Source organism: Chiloscyllium punctatum, chromosome 23, assembly GCF_047496795.1.
Source record: "Chiloscyllium punctatum isolate Juve2018m chromosome 23, sChiPun1.3, whole genome shotgun sequence".
NCBI lineage: Eukaryota > Metazoa > Chordata > Chondrichthyes > Orectolobiformes > Hemiscylliidae > Chiloscyllium > Chiloscyllium punctatum.
Genome location: NC_092761.1, coordinates 81,235,100 through 81,256,434, shown reverse-complemented (window position 1 = coordinate 81,256,434; position 21,335 = coordinate 81,235,100). Strand labels below are relative to the sequence as shown.

The following is a 21,335-nucleotide window of genomic DNA, read 5'->3' as shown; positions in this document are numbered from 1 at the left end:
TAGATTAGTTACAGTGTGGAAACAGGCCCTTCGGCCCAACAAGTCCACACCGACTCTCTGAAGCGCAATCCACCCAGGCCCATTCCCCTACATTTACCCTTTCACCTCACTACTTTTCAATTCACTTGGAAAATAATGCCAAGATTTTCAATTTCAAACAAAGTATAAGGATCTGTCCAAACTCTTTCTGAAGGACTTCAGTAGAAAGAATGCTGGGTGTGGTGAAAAATTGGCATCAGATTTGCAATTGCTGTAGATGAGTTCTGTTCCCTTCACTACCTCTTATGACAATGGATGTTTCCTGGGGGTTTGGGGAACTGTCCTGGGGAAAGGCTGTTTTCTTACTAGTGTTGAGAGGTGAAGTTAATGAATCCATTTTTCTTTCCTCCCACTTGCTCTTGTCCTCGTCCATCTGAGACTGAGAAGGTGGAGCATCTGCCCACCAGCCTCTGGACTGTGAAGACTGATAATCACCTACTCTTTCTGAGCTCCTTTCCTTTCCTTTCCTTCATCTGGATCTTACCTCAAGATAGCAACAGTTTTTGAGATTTACACCTTGCACCACCCTCCTCCTCAACACCCACAAACACAGACCAAAAACACAAACAAAAAATGCACAGAGTTGCAGACTGTAGTTGGATGTGTACCTTTCGTTTTTGCCACATGAATCTAGCCCATCATTTGGAGTGCTGTCATTCAGCTGTCTGAGCATGGAAAGTGATGGTTGGATGGCCATTTAAGAATTAGCCAAAGTCAAGGTGCTTGCCTCAATATTTAAACAAAGCTGAGCATTTAACTGCCAGTCATTGTCTGCACTCTTCATGGGAGGATAAGCAGGCAGCTCCTCTACCAGTCAATGTCCGCTTGCTGACCAATCAGCACTCCTCTCATGCAGTCTAAATGTTGGTTTCCCCCCTAAATTGGTATTCTTGTGAATTGCCCTGATGAGTACAAGATAAAGATTCAACAAACTGTTTTCGAGTTCTATAACTCTGACTAAAATGTCTCTCTTCAGCAATGCTCGAGTTATATATTACCAGATGATTATCTGTAAGACCCTTCTTCGCAGTATGTTTATGGCTAATAAGTAAAATTACTTGAAGAAAGGTTTTTTTTTACAAGTAAACTGCCCTGTGCTTTTTCCTGGCTTTCACACAGTAATGTCCTGACAATTAATTTTTAATTTTTGCATGCTCCAAGCCTGTGTTAGAAGTCGACAGTTCCTATGCAATGGTCAGCTATAATCAGGTTTATAATAGATAGATGTATGAAGCCCCTGACTTTGTGCAGCAACGTTGTGCGCTAAAGCTGTGTGGAATGTGTGAAACTGTGGATCTGTGTCTACAATGGACCAAAACTGCTTTTCCCTACTTCAAGAAACCTGCATGCGTTTATATTTGGTTAGAAGTCACACTACATCAGGTTATAGTCCAATACAAAGGAGGGGAACCTTTTCATGTTGGCAGGCCGCATTATGTTAGTTGCAATCTAATAAGGCCGCATCCAAGAAACATCAATTATATATTCTTCAAAATTTTGTAAAAATCTAACTACTATGTACTAACTAACTTAAAAAAATATAATTCTAAAGTTAACTAACCTTTTTAATGACTTTGTGACTGCTTTTTGTAGGAATTATGAGCATAGCAGGTGTTGAAATAGCCCTTATGACTTACCAATTTTTCAATTGTGGCGGTCAGTCTGTGAGGATTATTTGATTTGATTGAATTTTTTTTACTCTCTGGTATTTTAAATACATTCATTTTAAGATTAAAATAAAAATAATGGGCAAAAAAAATTAATAAAAAATAAAAGATTTGTTCTGCAAAATTTGGATTCATTCAAAAGGCCACATAAAATGGCCTCGAAGGCCGTAGGTTCCCCACCCCTGGTCCAATAGGTTTAGTTGAAATGACAAGCTTTTGGAGTAGTGTTGTGGTGTTGTGACTTCTGACTTTGAAATAGTGAGGACTTCAGATGCTGTAAAGTCAGAGATGATAAAACGCTGAGCTGGAAAAAGCACAACAGGTTTTGCATCGGAAGGACAGAAGAGTTGACGTTTTGGGCAGGACCCTGACTTTGTCCATCCAGCACCTCCACATCACACGTTTATACTTGGGCCTGTCATTGGTGAACTTGCTCAAAGATTTCCCATTTCCAGTTTCAGATACTGTATCAAATGCCATAGTGCAGTTAGACATCGGTCTACTCTGCCTCTCTCCCAAACGCAGGGCGATGCTGTGTAGTGGGAGGACACCTATTCTAGGTCAAACTTATGGAGACAAGAGTTCAGATCCCAAAATGGTAGGTGGTGGAATTTAAATTCCATTTAAAAACCACCTGGAATTGAAAGATAATCTCTGTAAAGTTGACCATCATTGATTTTGTTGTGAAAGCTCACCTGGTTCAGTAATGTTCTTTTTCAGGGATAGAAATCAGCTATCCTTGGCCTCTATTGCTTCTGTGTGACTTCAGACCCACAGAAATGTTGATTCCTAACTGCTCTCTGAAATGGCTTAGCAAGCTACTCCACTTGGAGCAGATAGGCATGGGAGTCAAATGTTGGTCTTGCAAAGGATATCTGAAGGAATAAAAACAAATTATGTTCACTGCTTGCTAAACTATTCTTTTTATTTCCCACACCCAACCATCCTTTGGTTTTCCTGGGTAATAGTCCTAAAAGGTGTTGAACTGTGGGGAAAGAGGTATAGTCTTATGCTATAGGTGCAGTCATATTAGGGACATGATCCAAATTGAACCACATTTAGCCATCAAAGAAGACTTTTTCGCTCCATTAGTCTGGCTGGCATTTTGTGTGACTCTGTGTACACAGTCGATTCCGTCACCCGAACCCTGTGTTTTTTTGACTGGTGGCAGTCATTGCTGAATTACAAACAGAAGGCAATAGAACGGCCACCTTTCTCGCACCTGGTTGGATTCAGCTTCATGTGGAGTTTAACAGATGGGAAAATTTTGAGTGACGTTCCGAACGGATCGCTGCTGTGTCACTGCCAGATTTCAATCTCTCGGTTGAAAATTACTGCCCTGGCATGTGTTTTAAGGGTAGAATTCAAACCTTGTGCCTTGGGCATTCTGAAAGGTGCTGAGCCAGGGTTGTGCTGTTTTGGATCTGAAGTGAGAAAGCCCTGTCTTGTTGATGTTGGAGGAAGATATATCAACAGTGTGTGCAGATTGGATATGGGACCGTGTTACCATGTGTGGGAAGTGTTGGGGAAGGGTTTGGAGTACTTGGTATGATAAGTTGTGAAAGGTGATTGGAGAACACACTGTCTCAGGTTAAACATGCACTAATTCCTTCTCTTCTACCTTTTGAATTGAGTGTAAACTCAGAGCTTGCACCTCTCCTACAAAGGCCTGCTTTCCAGTTTGTAGTTAACTTCAAGACCATAGGATATAGGAGTAGATTAGGCCATTCAGTCCATCGAGTCTGCTCCAGTGTATGATTAACTTTAATGTGTCGCAGGCTTCAATGTCCCAAAATCAAATCTGTGCCCTATAATGTACCCCTTTCCTATTGGCTGATTGTCACATGGCTTAACAGAAAGTCTGAAAGTAGGCTTCTGGACCTGGTGATTCATCATAAAACAGTGGAGATCACAAAAGATAACTAATAACTCCTGTGTTAAACCAACAGGGGTCAGTACAGAACATTTTGCTTTCATTCTGAACAAAGTTCCTTCACCTGAAGGCATCAGAATTAAACAATATTACAGGTTGGAGTCAGGGGTGGAGGTTAGAACTTGGATTTGCAATGCACTTCCCTCCAGCCCCAGCCCTAACACTAGGGCACATCCTATAACCTGTGAAGGGGATCTCACCAGCAAAGTGCTCCTGAGTGGTGTTGAAATTGCCTAGAATTTCCTGAATAGGAATTTAATGTGGAGTTTGGTTTTCAGAAAGAGAAATGAGCGAAACATGGTTTTCTTTCTTCTCTCCTTTTTTAAAGCTGTTTCATGCTGATGTACAATCGCCTAACTGGTGATTTTCGGCCCTTGGTTGAAACGGGATAATGTTTTTGAGTGTAATGATTGAAGGTCTATAAAGTGAAACCCTTATTTCTGTTCTTCTTTCATATTATGTATTTTTCAAGATTCTTGAGGTCTGTAATGTCCAACACCAGTAAACATTTTTTTTGTTGTTGGAGAAACTCAATAGTGATATGTTGTGTTATATGTGACTTCCTGGCTTTTGTTCTCTACAGGTGATGGAGACCAAAAATATGCTGTATCTTGTGACTGAGTACGCTAAGAATGGAGAGATCTTTGGTAAGCGTTTTTAATTATGTATTTTTTTATATATCAACTTCCTGCACATCTGGCTAACAGATCCGCAGAATTCAATGTGCAAAAAGCTACTGGTGCAGGTGTTCAAGTTAAAATGAATTAATTGAATAGGCAGGCTAGGTTCCTACTGTGACACCTGTTTTTAATGGTTTGAAGTGGCATTCAGTGATTATACCACAGTTTCCCATTTTTGCCAAGTATCAGATGTGGGTTAAAAGTTATGGGATGTCTGGAAAAGCCAGGTTGTAGTGATGCCATTCGACTTACTTTTTCTCCCAAGGTTAGGAGATAATTTCCGAACCTTTATTTCTTTGAATTGTTTGTTTTTACTATCTTGTGATTTTTACTCTTTTAAGTATGATTGTTTGATGTAGTTGTCAATGTTCTCACTTCTGAAGCAGTAAATCATCTGTTCAAACTGTTCAGCAGGACTTGAAAACATAATTCAGGGCAACACTTTTTTTTTCAAATTGTACTGAAGAAGTGCTGCATTGCCAGAGCTGCTGGTTTTCACATGAGATGCCAAGGCTCCTTCTGCCCAGATAGGTGGCTGTTAAAGATCATAGGTCCAATACGCACTCTAATTGAATTATTGTCGCAGGATTGCCTTCTGACCATATACTAGGAGAAAGTGAGGACTGCAGATGCTGGGGATCAGAGTTGAATGTGGTGCTGGAAAAGCACAGCCTGTCAGGCAGCATCCAAGGAGCAGGAGAGTTGACGTTTCAGGCGAATTCCTTTCGTCAGGAATGAGGCTTATTTCTGATGAAGAGCTTATGCCTGAAACGTCGACTGTCCTGCTCCTCTGATGCTGCCTGACCTGCTGTGCTTTTCCAGCACCACACTCTTCTGCGGTATACGACTTGCGTACACAGTACCTCCTGAGGGATGTTGGAGCAAGCTGGACAGCTGTACAGCTTGAAGGGGATGTTGAGCCAGGGCACCATTTGAAGACCAGCGTTCCCTAGTGATCTCTGCCACATTGTCCATCGCTTGGCATTCACAATAATTTGGAACAACACCTATCTGGTCTATTTCGTTACTGGGATACTGAGTGCAGAAATGTCTGTTGTGTTTGTCTACGTAATGATAAGAAAAAGCAATTCATTGGTTGTGAACTCAACTGGCCAAAGATCTATTGAGATGTCGTCATGTAGCTTCCAGTTTGTTCTTGATTTGTGAAATTAAATACATCCAGGAGAGAAGGTGCAAGGGAGACCATCATCTTGTACTTTATGCTGCTTCAATAATATTTGTAGTTTGCAACTACAAACCTTTTCTGAAGAATGGAAAGCTTTGTATTACGTTGAAGTTGGTTTGTAATGCTAATGATCTATCTAGAAGACAGGGCAAAGACCTGGTTGTGATAATCCCATTATATGTTCCTGCCAGAGACCAGTGCCTTACGTTAACTGAATCCACACTAACAACTACTTCATTTTGACCTTGTGAGCATTGCTGGTCTTGCAGCTTATTTTGAGACCTGTAAGTACTTGGTATTAGAGTGTAATCTACAAATGATTACATGTATGATGGAGCTGCCTGTGACACACTTCAGATTTGCAGGAGTTAATTTTATCTATTGAATAGTCACCTGACTTGTGGTGCTGATGGCTTGCTATGTTTTGACAGCTTATTCTTTATTACTGTGACACAGCTGAGTGTTCAATGCAGTGTCCCACTTGGAGCCATTGTAAAGGCAGACAATCCCATCACTGTCCTGATCAGCAAACCTTGTAGGAAGAGGAGCTGAAGCATCTCATTGACCCATACAAAACTCTTACGGGGCCTGACGGGTAAATGCAGGAAGAATGTTTCCCTTGCCTGCAAAGGTCCAAAACCAAGGGATACACTGAGGAAGAGAGAGACCATTTAGGAATGATGAGGAATTTCTTCACTCATAGGGTGCTGGGTTTTTGGGAGACCGCTGTGTAAGCTCAGTCACTGAGTATGTTGAAGACCAACAACAGTGGACTCCTAGAGTATTGCTGAGAAACGATGCCTTTTGTCTTTGATTCATCAGGAAAATTTGCACAAATACCAATAAAAGGGAAAAAACAGCTTTCTTTTTCCCACCAGTCCTCCATTTCTCTACTACCAACCAACTCTAAGATTTCAAGACCGTAAATATATTGAAGGATGTTGGGGGATAATGTGGGGAAAATGGTGACACCGGCTTGGTTGACCAAACATCTGTACCTGCTCCCTTTTCCTTTGTACACCAAGTGCAGAGGACAACAGTGGCCGTGTTCAGGTGAAGAGCTGAAGAAAGAATCCTGAACCCACAAAAGGAGACTTTTCAGCTTAAATTCCTTTTTCGGGTATACCAGTCACCAAAACTTGATAGGGTGCGCCTGTTACCTCCCAAAGTGACAATTAGATGACTACTTATATGATTTGACACTGGCTTGCACTTCTTTTAAAATGGCCTTTCCACCAGAAAGTATTCGATATTTTAGGGGAGGCAGTAGCCTAGTGGTATTATCACTGGACTGTTAATTCAGAGACCCTGGTAACATTCTGGGGACCAGCACTCGAATCCTGCTGAGGCAGACAGAAGAATTTGAATTCAATAAATATCTGGATTTAAGAGTTTTTAATGATCACCACGAATCCGTTGTGGATTGTTGGTGGGGTGGAGAAAAACTCATCTGGTTCACTAAATGTCCTGTGGGGAAGGAAACTGCCATCCTTGTCTGGCCTGCATGTAACTCTAGAATCATAGCAATGTGGTTGGCTCTTAACTGCCCTCTGGGTAATTAGAAATGGGTAATAAATGCTGACCCAGAATGAATGAACAAAAAAAAACTTTTTAAAAAAAACAGCAGCTGGTCTTATCAGGATGACGTTGGCCAGAGTGGGAAGGGACAGTTCATCATTTCTTCATGACCTTTGGTGCTCTAAAGGCCATTTTTAGACCACTGTGGTCACTGTAACCCTTCCCTCTCTTCATTCAGCACTGTGCAGTGTCGGGATACTGCTAATTAATTCTGAGCCGGTCCCTTCAAGTCTAATACTGCACTTTTATAAAACTACCAGGTGGAACTCATGGGCTTAACACTCTACAGTGTGGGCTTGACTGTTGATAATGGCACCACATGGGGTCAAGGCATCTGTTCTACCATCACATACTTCTCTTTTTTTGATTTTGCTTTTCTTTCCTTCCTGCTTGATGGCAATGTTTTTTTGTCTCCTTCTAATGCTTTTCCCTTCTGACCATTTGTTCATGAGCATGCAGCAGAGAACAGTACAGCACAGGAACAGGTCCACCATCTTTGTGCTGCCCATGATGCCATTCTAAACTAATCCCATCTGCCTGTCCATGGTCTTTTTTCCTATATTCCTTGCCTGCTCACTTATCTAGAGCAATATTGGCTTCAGGGTGTTGAGGAAGTTTATCGTGCTTGGTCTGTTCTTTATCCAGACATGTCACTGTCAAGCCCAGGTAAGAGCCAGGCAGTGAGCGAAGCTCAGAGGTCAAGAAAAACGCTCCCACCGTTGGCCCAGATTAGCTCAGATAACTGTGCCTCTCGTGGATCAAAGATTGGATTACCTAGGTTTGTATTTTTGTTATTCACTTCCCCACTTCATTAAAGCTAATGTCAGGAGCCCAGGATGATTTGGCAGGAGGGAGACCTGGAGATGGACTGTTGAGGGTCAGGATGGTGTCCCTACATGTTTAGCTGGGAAATAGTGAATACTACAAATAGAGTCAGATTAGGGAATGGAGTAATATTTTAATCTTTGTTTAGTGCAGCATGTCATAATTAAGCAGAATGGTACAATCCATGACTTGTGCCTGTATTGAGGTAAGAATAATGTAAAGTAGATTTATCTCAACTGTCAACTAGTGCAAATACCTTTATTTAAGTGCATATTATATATACTGATAAAATCTTTCTGCTTAAAAGGGAAAGAAATTGAACTGTGCCCTACCTTAGTAAGGGAAAATTTTAACCGTGGTCATTATACACAGGCACACCTGGAGCTGACATTGAACATTGGCGTGTTTTTATTTGCACTCAGGATGTGACTGTTTGGCATTACAGTCAATCAGAACAAGTGTGCCCACTTGTTGTTGATAGATCTGTTAACCAGCTTCCTTCATGTAATCGGAGCTATCAACATTGTTCTCCCCCAGCACACACTACTCGTCCACCTCACCCTCAACTATAGCATAAATACTATCCCCTTCCCACTTCAGGTCAGCTCTGATGAAGAGTCGTCTAGCCTTGAGACATTAGCTTGTTGTCTCTCCATGGATGCTGCCTGACCCACTGTGATCTCCAGCATTTTTGTTTTCAATACAGATTCCAGCATCTGCAATAATTTGCTCCCTCACCTTTTTCATTGAGATATTTAGCCATGGGGCGGTGGGGTTGATTGGTGCTGGTGTCCCAGAGATGTTTCCTAAAGCGCTTTTGTGAGAATGCATCCAGTCTCCCCAATGTAAAGGAGACTGCATGGGGAGCAATAAATGTCATTGGTGGATGTGCAGTTGAAACTTTGGATGTGGAAGGCTCCTTTGGGACCCTGGATGGAGGTGAGAGGGGAGGTGTGGGTGCAGGTTTTGCATTTCCTGCGGTGGCAGGGGAAGGTGCCAAGAGGGGTGTGGGTGGGGCGTGAAGCTGACCAGGTAGTCACGGGAACAGTCTTTGCGGAAAGGGGTGGGGAGCAAAATATATCCCTGGTGGTGGGGTCATATGGGCCAGATGGGTGTAGATTGGATTGGGATATCTGGTCAGCATGGACGTGTTGGACTGAAGGGTCTGTTCCTATGCTGTACATCTGACTCTTCTGCAGCTCACAAACGGCAGCTTGCAGCAAACTTGTTCCTGCCGTGAAGTGCTTTCCCTTCCTATGAAAGCACTGAGATGAAGAATGAGGGGACCATGGGGTGGGGGCAGGGGAGAGTTATGGTTCTCTCTACACCACCTTTCCCTTTAATGCTATACTCATTACGTAATGGACTGTGGCACTCTATGAACTTGGTCAAAACTCTAGCTTCTTAATTTGCTGCTCTTCTGAACAGCAGATTTGTGCTTCGTGCCCTTTCCTACATTGAGCAGTGAGCAACACAGGGAGTATCTGTCACTTGCTATTGCACCAGGGCAGTTAGTAACAGCTCAAACAACACAACTGTCCAGATCTTTTGAGGTAATGTCGCAACTGCACCCTATTGCTGTCAAGTGTCAGAGGCAGTCCAGCGTTAGATTCCTCAGCCCTGCGCTGACTTACTAAGCAAAGTGGTCCGTGATGTGCAGCCAGGTCACAAGATTAATCATAACAGCAGGAATGTGTAATGAACCCTGTGCGGCATGTAGCTTCACCACTGAAGGGCTATCATTTCCTGTTTTGCATGCATGCCTGCTATCATTCACTCTTCAGCTGTCCGATCAGAATCCTTTACCAAAGAGCTGTTCGGTGCTGTCTCCGAGGGAGAGGCTTCCTTCAGGTTGAGATCAGTTAGTGATAGAGGAAGAACAGCACTCCATGTTGTTTGAGTATTAATGCTGCAACAATTGACAACCTGCCGCCCAGTCTTTCTGCCACTTAAGGTTATTTTATTTCATATGTTTAACTTGCTCCTGGAAAATAATTTAGGATATATGAAATTCATAATTATTAGTAGTGTTGAGGGCTTTCTGTCTACACTAGTGGGATTTTTAAAAGAATAAGGACAGTTCATATGAACATCCTGAACACCAATAATTCACTTTGTTTAAATGTGCTTGTTAGCTCAATCTTTAATCTGGCGGTGTTAGTGGTTGACCAACTCCGTCACTGTGTGGACCGGTGATTTCTTTTCTGAGCCAACCAGACAAAAGCCGCAATTGGTATTTGCAAATTGTCACCTTGGGTTTTTGTTTGTTTGTACAACTCGTGGTTATGGACATTTTAAGACTAATCTGATCTGCCCAGTACATGATTGAGTTAGTGTGGGGGAACGGGATTTTAAATTGAGCCCTTGCAAAATTCTCTGCTTTGATCCTGCAAGGGATTTGGAGTGGAGAAACCAGCAGAACCATGGCTGATGTTGCTTTTGTAATAGTTAAACGAGTTAATATGGGAGATGAGGTGCAAGTAGTGTAATAATCCATCCTGGTCCATCCACATCAACACTGCAGTCAGGAAAGCACACCAACGCTCTTCTCAAGACAATAAGAAATTATACTGAGTTGTGAACACAGCCCAGTCTCTCCGGCAAATTGGTCTTCCATCCATTGACTCCGTCTATACTTCGGGAAAGCAGCCAACATAATCAAAGTTAAAAATCTCACAAAACCAGGTTATAGTCCAACAGGTTTAATTGGAAGCACACTAGCTTTCGGAGCGACGCTCCTTCATCAGGTGATTGTGGAGGGCTCGATCGTAACACAGAATTTATAGCAAAAATTTACAGTGTGATGTCACTGAAATTATACATTGAAAAATTAATTGTCTGTTAAGCCTTTCATCTGTTAGAATACAGTGATAGTTTCACTTCTTTCATGTGTAAATCACAAAGCCTTCTTTATATTAAAAAGTTGCATTCTCAGGTTAGCTGTTAACAATGTTGATAGCTAGACAATATGTTGAAGATGTTGGCCCCCCTGTGTTCTCTGTCTATGCCATGATGTTTAGATTGATTCTAATCTTAAAAAGTGAGATAACTGAGTTTTACATAAATTCATGCAGTTTTTGAGCAAAGTACAATGTAAACCTGCAAATACAAATTCACCCCACAAAATGTATGTGCATGTGGGTCTCTGTCTCGCTGTCGGTGGTTGAGTGTGTGTGTAGTGCAATGAATGAAGTGAAACTATCACTGTATTCTAACAGATGACATGTCACATTTATAGGTGACCACCATTGCACCACACACACACACACACCCACACACACACACACACACACACACACACACACACACACACACACACACACACACACACCCCCACAGACCCCCACAGACCCCCACAGACTTCAGACACTCTGCATTCACACACATACTTTCTCTCACACTCAACCCCCCAACCCAGACAGGCGCACGCAGACAGACAAAGACCCACATGTGCACACATATTTTGTGGGGTGAATTTGTACTTTCAGGGTTACATTGTACTTTGCTTAAAAACTACAAGCATTCATGTAGAACTCCATTATCTCACTTTTTAGATTAGGATCAATCTAAACGTCATGGCATAGACAGAGAACATGGGGGGCCAACACCTTCAACATATTGTCTAGCTATCACCATTGTTAACAGCTAACCCGAGAATGCAACTTTTTAATATAAAAAAAGTTTTGTGATTTACACATGAAAGAAGTGAAACTAACAGATGAAAGGCTTAACAGACAATCAATTTTTCAATGTATAATTTCAGTTACATCACACTGTAAATTTTTGCTATAAATTCTGTTAGGATTGAGCCCTCCACTACCACCTGATAAAGGAGCGTCACTCTGAAAACTAGTGTGCTTCCAATTAAACCTGTTGTACTATAACCTGGTGTTGTGATTTTTAACTTTGTACACCCCAGTCCAACACTGGCATCTCCAAATCATAACATAATCAAAGACTCTTCCCACCCCAGTTATACTCTCTTCCACCCTCTTCCATCAGGCAGAAGATACAAAAGTTTGAAAACATGTACCAACAGATTGAAGAACACCTTCCTTCCTGTTTGTAATCAGACCCCTCATATTAGAGTTGATCTTTCTCTACACCTTCTCTTCTGTAACAATATATTCTGGTCTATAACCCTGATATACTTATGTAATGTATGATTTGTCTGGATAGCTTGCAAAACAATACTTTTACTGTCTCTTGGTACATATGACAATAATAAATCAAGTCAAGAATTGTACTCTGGCAAGCTTTATTTGTCCAGAGTGCAAATTGTGTATGCACTTGACGATAGTTAACATTTATTTTACCAGAATCAGAACTCTGACCATCTGTTGACTTTTAGCTGACTGATGCAGACATGGCTTCCAACTACTTGTAAACAATGGGAGAGCAGATAATAAGTATTGAAGCCTGCACGATATGACTTGTGTTGAGGTATTTATAAATGCTTGCTTTTTGCATGAAAGTATGGAAAAGCAAATGAATACAGAATTATCTGGGTTCTGACCAGGGTCACCAGACCTGAAACATTAACTCTGATTTCTGTTCACAGATGCTGTCAGACCTGCTGAGCTTTTCCAGCAACTTCTGTTTTTGATACAGAATTATCTGATTGTGATGTAAACATCTAAATTGTCATCTTGTAATGTAAATAGCTCATTCCCCAAACTTTGCAACCGCTCCTCTTGTTAGGATCTTGTCAAAATATGCAAGAGAAGAAAACTCAATTGTTTCAACGATTTGTTCCTGTGTCTCTCCTTTTTTTGTCTCTCTTTTTCTCTTTCATTTCAATTGCTGATACAATACTTTCAGCACTTGTATGGCATACCAGGTGAAAATTGCGTTCATTACCAATTATGGAATAGTAGATTTCTAACAAAACCACCACTGTTAATAGCAGACTACCGATACCTGTTGTCAGGGGTGATCCAAATATTTTTAATGTCAAGAATGCATAGCAGTCACATTCATGTGCCTCCTGGTGAACACTTTAACCTTTTGTGTTCAGCCTGAAAAATGTACTCAGTCTGTGCTCGATTGCATTGGGTTCTGTTCAATTATTCACACTGCTCCAGAACTACAGTGTCAGCCAGCAACAGAATTGCCTCACTGCAGTGGAAAATTGTCTCTGAGTCACTCCAATCCAAAACTGAGCGATAACCTTCAGCCCTGCTGTTTTATGACCTGTCTTATTCAGTGCTGTCTGCACGTCAATTTTTGTGCTCTGCTACCATGCTGGAAATTTGCTCGCTCCTTCCTCAGAATATTTCTGGTCTTGTGGTCGTTTGCAGGACAGAAAGATGTAATTCGGCTGTTGAGTTCCTGCAGGCCCCTGTGAAGCAATCCAGTCTTCCCTTGCTCTGTTGCGGTTAACCTGCAAGTTAGTTTGCCTCAAGTGTCTAATTTGCTCTTAGAATAATTGATTCTGCTTCCATTGTGCCTCATTGGCAGTGCGGTCCCAGGCATTAGCACTCACTATCAAAACATCACTTCTGCCCAAAGTTTTAAATCTGTTTCCCATTAGTCCTTGTATCATTAGCCAATGGAGACCCGTTTTCCTTTGTCTGCCTTATCCAATTTGCCATACTTTGTACTTCTCTGTCAGATTCCTCCTTCAATCACCTTTGTAACTTTTTTAACCCAACGATTTCTGGAATGATGAAACCTCCCAAAAAATGTCACCTCCTTGAAGGTAGTGAGTTTATGTCTGAATCATTTGATGTTGACTGTTAATCAGAGGAAGTAGTCACTTTGCAGTGTTCATCGTTCAAGTGACTATTCTTCATGTACAAACCTTGGTGAGTATTAGTTGTGGACCTCTTGACTGTGGCAAGCATCATAATTGAGGCTGATTTTTGATCGAGCAGAGTGCACTTGCTTGGGGAACATGCACAGGATAACAATGGAAACCCAAGTTGACAGTCCTCCTAACTCCTAATCTCAGCCCAGGGAGTGATGATGCTTTTGGACAAAAGAAGACTTGAGGGGACATTTATTGGAAATGCTCAAAATCATGAATGTGTGGGCAGAGTAGATAGGGAAGACAACTGATGAAAGGATCAGGATCAAGTGGGCACAGGTTTGAGGTGGAGAGATGAATGGGGGGGGGTGGCATTGCATGGTGGGACTGAGGAGAAGGTAGCAAAGAATAGGTGAATGGGGGTGGGGATAGAGGTGATAGGTCAGAGAGGAGGGTAGGGAAAAGTAGCAAATCCCTTCCATCCAGGAACTCCCCACATAGGTTTAAGACACCACCCACGCCCTCCACCTCCTCCAAGACTTCTGTTTCCCCAACTTCCAACGCCTTATCTTCACCATGGACATCCAGTCCTTCTACACCTCCCTCTGCCATGACCAGGGCCTCCAAGCCCTCTGTTTCTTCCTCTCCTGATGTCTCCAATAGTACCCTTCTACTGACACACTCATTCATTTGGCTGAACTGGTCTTCACCCTTAACAATTTCTCCTTTGAATTCTCCCACTTCCTCCAGACCAAAGGGGTAGCCATGGGCATCCGTATGGGCCCCAGCTATGCCTGTCGCTTTGTCGGCTACATAGAACATTCAATTTTTTTGTAGTTACACTGGCACCTCTCCCCACCTCTTCTTCCGCTCCGTTGATTACTGCATCGGCACCACAACTTCACCAACACATTCCACCCCGAACTTGAATTCACCTGGACCATCTCTGGCACCCCCTCCCCTTCCTGGACCTCGCCATCTCCACTAATGATGTCCTTGCTACCTTCCCCCACCCTCCTCTCTGACCAATTACCTCCAACCCCCATTTATCTCTCCACCCTGGAGGCTCCTTGCCTCCATTCCTGATGAAGGGCTTTTGCCCGAAACGTCGTTTTTCTTGCTCCTCGAATGCTGCCTGACCTGCTGTGCTTTTCCAGCACCACTCTAATCTAAACCCTGGTTTCCAGCATCTGCAGTCCTCACTTTCACCTACAAGTTTGAGGTGATTGGCAAAAGAAACCATTGTAGAAATGAGGAAACCCCTTTTCTATCTCACAGAATGGTTAGGTTTTGAAGTGCTCATTGGCCAGTGAGGTGGCGCAGGTTTAATCGATGTATCCAAAAGGCCATGAAACTGCTCGCTTTAAAGGGAAGAACGTGCAGGGTTCTGGTGAAACTCGCACTAGGTCATTGCTCATTTTGAGAGCTGGTGCTGATAAGGGCCAAAGGTCTTGTCTCCTGTGCTGTAACAATTCTGGGATTTTGTGGATTAAGCCACCTTTTGTCCCTGCTCCTGAGATGATTGAAGGAGAAAGGTTGCATTGAGTTTTCATCCAATGCAGTGCATTAAATAACTGAAACATTGGAGAAGTGTTTTCTGGAGGGAGCCCCTGTGATGATGCTGCTGTATGTTAAGGAGGCTGTAGAAATGCTCCCTGCCTGTGCCAATATTTTTAAAGAGAAATCGAAATATCTGCCATCTGGGGAATTTTGGTAACTGATGAGCCCCTGTGTGTTAGTTATAGATTTATTTTATTCCTTGTGGACATGAGCCTCATTAGCTAGGCCAGCACTATGACCCATCCTGAATTGCCCAGAGGGCAGTTCAAAATCAACTAATTGTTATGTGTCTGGAGTCGCATGTCGGCTGAGCCAGGCAAAGATGGCAAATTTCCTTCTTTGAAGGGATTAGTGAGCCAGGTTAGGTTTTTATAACCATTGACACACAGTTATTGTTAGGTCAGCTGTCATCTTAATTTCAGAGTTTTGAAATTGAAGTCAAATTTCCCCATCTGCCATGGTGGGATTTGCACCCATGTCTGCAGAGAACTAGCCTGGGGTTCTGGATTATTACTTTCCACCACCTCTCCCCCCCACCCTGGTTAGCTCAGTTGGCTGGATAGCTGGAGCATGGTGAAGGATGATGTCACCTGTGCTGTCTGACTCTTTGTCCCGGTGCCTAATATGGAGTGGTGCCCCACTTGCTCCTCTCTAACAGAGAAGTAACTACGGCTATTTTTCCACAACCACTAGGCCAGGTTCTCTGGTTGGCTGGCTGGCAGAACAAGTTGACCTTCGATGCCTAACATTGGTGACAGGAAGTGTTTGCATTCCCAGTCTTCATTCTGCATACTCCTGTCTTCTAATGGTTGAGAGCTGAGTACTGAGCAAAGGTTAGGTGCAGTCAGCCTTCCATCCCCACAATTTTGGGGTGTGTGAATTGCCCTGGGTCATACTGCCAGCACCTTCCGAAGGGTTACTCGGCTTGATGTGTTCTCAGTCTGGGAACAGTATGGCTTGGCATAAGTGAAAAGTAAATATTTCAGAGCACTGGAGACATTTTGTACTTAATGTAGTGAATGTAGTTGTAGAGCTGTAAGGGGAAGTGATGGTGTTCAACTAAGGACAGGTCTACCAAAGAGCCAACGTAGTCACGATAGGTTTGAAATGTGCTGTCAAATTCTGTTTTCCCGATCAGGCTAATGACATCATATTGCTCATCAATGTGTTCAATAATCTTGGCCACGGAATTAACAAATTATTATTTTGAGATTGGATTGTAAAACAGAGAACCCAAGTGTAACCGCAATATCTACAAATATAAAACAGCTGCCATCTCGGTCCTGATGTTATATCAATTTTGGGGTTAATGAAGTCCAAGTTAAACAAGCTTAAATTGTCACCCATTCATTTGGAGCTCCTGAGCAGTACATTGGTGAGTTGGCCTTTTATCATTCTCTCTACTCTATACGATTGGGCACTGGACCCTGTTGCTCCCTAGACCTGGGTCTGAAAATGTTATCCGGTTAGGGCACTGGTTTTTCAGAGGTCACTGATTTGACCACTTGTATTTCTAGATTTCCCCACTCCTCCATGGAGTCTCAACAGCACTGCTACCAGCCTAAACGGGAAGGGAAATTGTGCCACACTGAGGTAATCTTCGCTAGTCCTAGGGGCTCTCTGCAAATGGCAACATGCTTCTTGGAACCCTCTGCAAGTGGTGGGACCATCTTTAGGGATGCCTTGCAAATGGGAGTTTATTCTGCAGCACACTCAGTGATTTGATTGTGAGCACGTTCCTTGGGATCCTCTGAAGACTAACTTATTTTTAGGGGGTCCCTGTGAATGGGAATACACTCCAGAAGAGACCAGAGAGTGAACGTGTGCTACCTTGGAACGCCCTCCTTATAGAAAGGGGTGGATTCCAAAGGATCTCACATCTCCACTTTTAGGGAAGTGGCATTAGCATCCCAAAGGGAAGTGGTTTGATCATGGCTATGGTTGTTTATTTTGATCACTGTGTATGAATAACAATCTGCTAACAAATTTGAAAGAGCAGGCAAGAAAAAAACCCAAATCTGGCATTCTCGAGACCCTATGGTTACGCATTGGTTGCAAAGACAGAAATCTGATCGCCTCGTATACCTCAGCATTGTTTAATACTAACTTTACAACCTGTGCCTTAGACAACACACTAAACCTCTATTATGGAGCAATAAAAACTCCACTCCTTGAATTTTTCCATGTGGGATTCTTGTCCGAATGCAAAAGCATTGATTATCTGTTTTAAATCACCGTTTAAAACGTTTTATGGCGGTTTTTATTGGCACTCTGACTATTGTGTTCCTGGCACGTTCAAAGCACTATTTCTTTATGCCAGGTCCCTCTTCTGTAAAAGTTGCTGTGATTTGTTTTATAAGGTATTACTACTACTTCAGTTGAAGTTTAGTTCACAAAACATATCATAAATTAAAAATGTCAGCATCAATATAACAGCAGTAAGATGTATAGTGACATGAGAACTTGTTTGGATAGCTTATTTGGGGCTTAAGAGCACATCAGAATTACAGATTCCAGAACCTGTTCCTTTTATGAATCATTTTAATGAGCAGTCTCTCAAGGTGCTGAATTTTAGTTTTTAAAATAATTATTGGGTGTGCATTTTTCTCTTAGGGGCTGGATTATTCATAAACCTGCGCCCAGAATGTGTACATATTCTTGTTAAAATTTAAGTGCATTCATATTTGTGAAGTGTACTTCCAACCTACCAAGCTGGAAGATCCACCTCACCGTCTCTACTGGGTTGAAGGTACCTCTTGAGGCAAGACGTTGGCAGAAGTGTGACTGCCATGTGAGATCACCAGGTCACACTTGCAAGAAGCTGGAATTGGCATGTCCTCCCTATTTTCCCAAAAACTAACCTAGTCTCTTTTGTGTTCTGTTTGTGTCTTCAGTCGAGTGTAATTATCTATAGAAGCAAGAAGCATCTGTTAACTCTGAACGCACTCATCACCTTTCCTGCTCTAACCCACCAATTCACATTCTACGATATCCCTCCATTTCTTTGGACACTTCTACATTGTACTTCCCTCACTTTCCTTTTAGCCTCAATTGCATTGTGCTTTGGGTAATTGTTGCTTTTAGTCTTGGCTTTGCCTTCTATGCCTTTTCCTCAGTTCTATTCTTTGCCCCACCCCTGACAAAATATATTTCCAAGTCAGGATGGTGACTGGCTTGGGGCGGGGTTCTTGCAAGTGATGATGGCCTTCAAGATGGAAGTGGCTGTGGGTTTGGAAGGTGCTGACTAAGGATCTTTGGTGAATTTCTTCAGTGCATCTTGTAGACAGTACACACATTGAGTGGAGTAGATGGATGTGGTACTAATCTAGTGGGCTGTTTTGTCCTGAATGGTGACAAGCTGCTTGAGCGTTGTTGGAGCTGCACACACCCAGGCAAGTGGGCAATATTGCATCACTCTCCTGACTTGGCATATCTTTTTACTAATCTGAATGTGATTACAAGTTGTGTGTGCATATCCATACACTCTTCCACACGTCGAGTAAGATGCTTATTAGCACTTTAAGCTATTGAGGCCAAATAATATTGGCACTTAGCTTTTGCCTGCTAGCTCAGAAACATAAAAGGTAGGAGCAGGCTGAGGCCATTCGATCCCTTGACCCTGCTCCACCGTACAACATGATTGAGTTCAATACTGTAATCATGCATCTCCTCCGCCCCAAAAAATCCCTTCGGCCCCAGATTAGCCACAAGAACTAGATCTGCTTCCACCTCTTTGAAAACACTCCGGTTGTGCTGAGAACAAACCCCTCATCTTTTGCTACAGCAGAAACTTACAACCGTTGCGAGCGTGTTGGTGAAGGTTGTGGAAAGGCCCAAAATTTCAAATGGGAGGTTTTGAAGTAACTTGATTGTTTTATGTTGGTGGAAAACCAAGTGATAGACATTGCAATATTTACCTGATAAGCAGCAAAGAATCCTTTCATACATTCCTTCCTTGTCTATTAAATTGCTGCAAAAAGCTTTTGTTCAATAACTTTATATAGAACACAGTGACCGTTGAGTGACTATTAAATTAATTGTCTTTTTACCTTCATTCCTGTAAGGCACACTCTCTCGGATTTTGAGAAATATGAAAATTCCACTGACTTTCTTGTGCTACATTGATTTATATTTCAATTGGGGAGCAACCAAACTTGCCGTTAACAATTTTAGCTGCTGGGTTTGTAGATTTTTAAGTAGTTTTTAATTTAAAAAGGAAAAAGGCTTGAGCATATAGTAAAGTGTGGCACTTTAGGATTTTGAGGATGGAGTAATGGCTATGGGAGCTGTAATAGTTTGCTGCTGAAGCCGATAAGCCATTCATGGGCTTCATCTGACACTGGACACTGAGTGGTTACGAGGCCATCAAGTATAGATTTCCCAGAGCAGAAGTTTCGTTGACATTGAAAATTTAGCATGGATGAGCATAATGGAGATAGTGAGGACTGCAGATGCTAGAGAGAGTGTGGATAAAGAGCGGAGCTGAAAAAAGCACAGCAGGTCAAGCAGGGTTAGAGGAGAAGGGGGAGTCAAATGTTGCAGGTTGGAACCTTTTCATCAGTCCTGATGAGAGGTCCCTACCTGAAACATCAACTCCTCTTCCTCTGCTGCTTGACCTGCCGTGTCTATTCTAATTCCACACTTTCTACGTGAATGGACATAGTCACTGTTCAGCCTGGCCTTTCTGGAGAAGACTGGAACTTGGGGCTTTGCTGTTCATGTCAGTTATCAGGCCGCAGTTGGTGATGGTTACTGTCAATAGGGAGGTGTGTCATTTGAGCTTTTGCCAATTTGCAGGGTGTGGTGTGTGTTCTGTGGGAGCTAAGAGATTTCAGACAGGTGAGTGTTATTTTTTTTGGAAGTCTTATGTCAATACAAGGGCTTTGTTTGATCTAGGCTAGCAGTGACATTTTGAGGAGAATTGGTAACCACCTGATAAACGAGCAGTGCTCCGAACACTAGTGTTTTCAAATAAACCTGTTTGGACTATAACCTGGTGTTGTGATTTTTAACTTTGAGGAGAATTGTTTTCCCCGCAGACGCCAGAAGGCACCTTCAATGTGTGCGAGCACGGGAAGCCACTGGAGTTGTGTTGGAGTCAGTGTCTCAGCAATAACCCTTCTGATTTACCAGAAGTGAATACTTACCAAGTTTATCCAGAAGCTCCTGAGCCTGTCTGAGCAGAACTGCTCTGTCAGCTTGATGAGAATGTGTGAAACAGCCTATAGTGTGGTTTTGTTGTGCTGGTCAAGGTGATACTTGCCATTTTCAGCATGTGATTTACTGTTCTCATGACTAGTCCAGTGGTGATTTGGAAGTGTTGCTGGTGAGCCATTACATGGTGAGCAGTGACACTGGAATAGTTGACGTTTTGATTGTGGATGAATTGTACACTACGTTTCTCTCTGGCCTTTGACCTGTTCAGGTAGAAAGCTAGAATGAAAACTTTAGATTTCTGATGCATCTGTATAACTTGCTTTAGCTTCAACCTTTTTTTTAATTTATGATCTGATTTTGGGCTTGTTTTGGAGTTGCAGTTCTACTAGTCCTTCCAGCAATCAGTTGCCAGGAAAGACCGAAGTAATTGCGGGGTTAATCAGCCCTGAGCAAAAGTTGCTTCAGTTTTCTTTTTAAATCTAAAGCACTTCAAGTGGGACAAGAAGCACCAGTTCAAACCAAAAAGGAAAATGTAGACTAAGTGTAAGGAACTTTGTTTCTGGCACCAGGTTGAAGAGTGGATTCCTGGGTAGAATTAAAGAGGGAGCAATCCTGAAATAGTTGAAAGAACCATCTGGAAAGTCTTGATGGGTGGTAGGAGGGCGAGAATTGGTGTCTCTCTGGATGTATCTCATCAACTGAGAGTTGATGAACCTGTGTTCTCTGTATTCCTCTTCTCTCATTCCTCCCTCTCTTTTTCCTCTCTCCCTCTCTCTTTTTCCTCTCTCTCTCTCTTCTTCCTCCTCCCCTATAACCCTGCCAGTTGTGCCTCAGCCCTAATTGGCAGTTCATGGCGTTTTCATTTCCCACACCAGCCGTTGCTTCAGTTTGCCTGTTTTTTGAACCCTGCGCTTTGCAACACTGTGAAAGCACGTATGCATTTTTTTTTAAAAGCTTTCCT

General features: G+C 42.5%; 1 protein-coding gene across 1 annotated transcript in view; it reads left to right on the top strand.

Moving 5' to 3' along the window:
• The window catches only part of sik2b (salt-inducible kinase 2b), a 141,349-nt gene that overhangs the window by 47,939 nt on the left and 72,075 nt on the right, over positions 1-21,335 (top strand). The window contains exon 3 of the mRNA XM_072593267.1: positions 4,223-4,286. Coding sequence (XP_072449368.1) covers positions 4,223-4,286 — 64 coding nt within the window. The remainder of the gene's footprint in view (positions 1-4,222; positions 4,287-21,335) is intronic.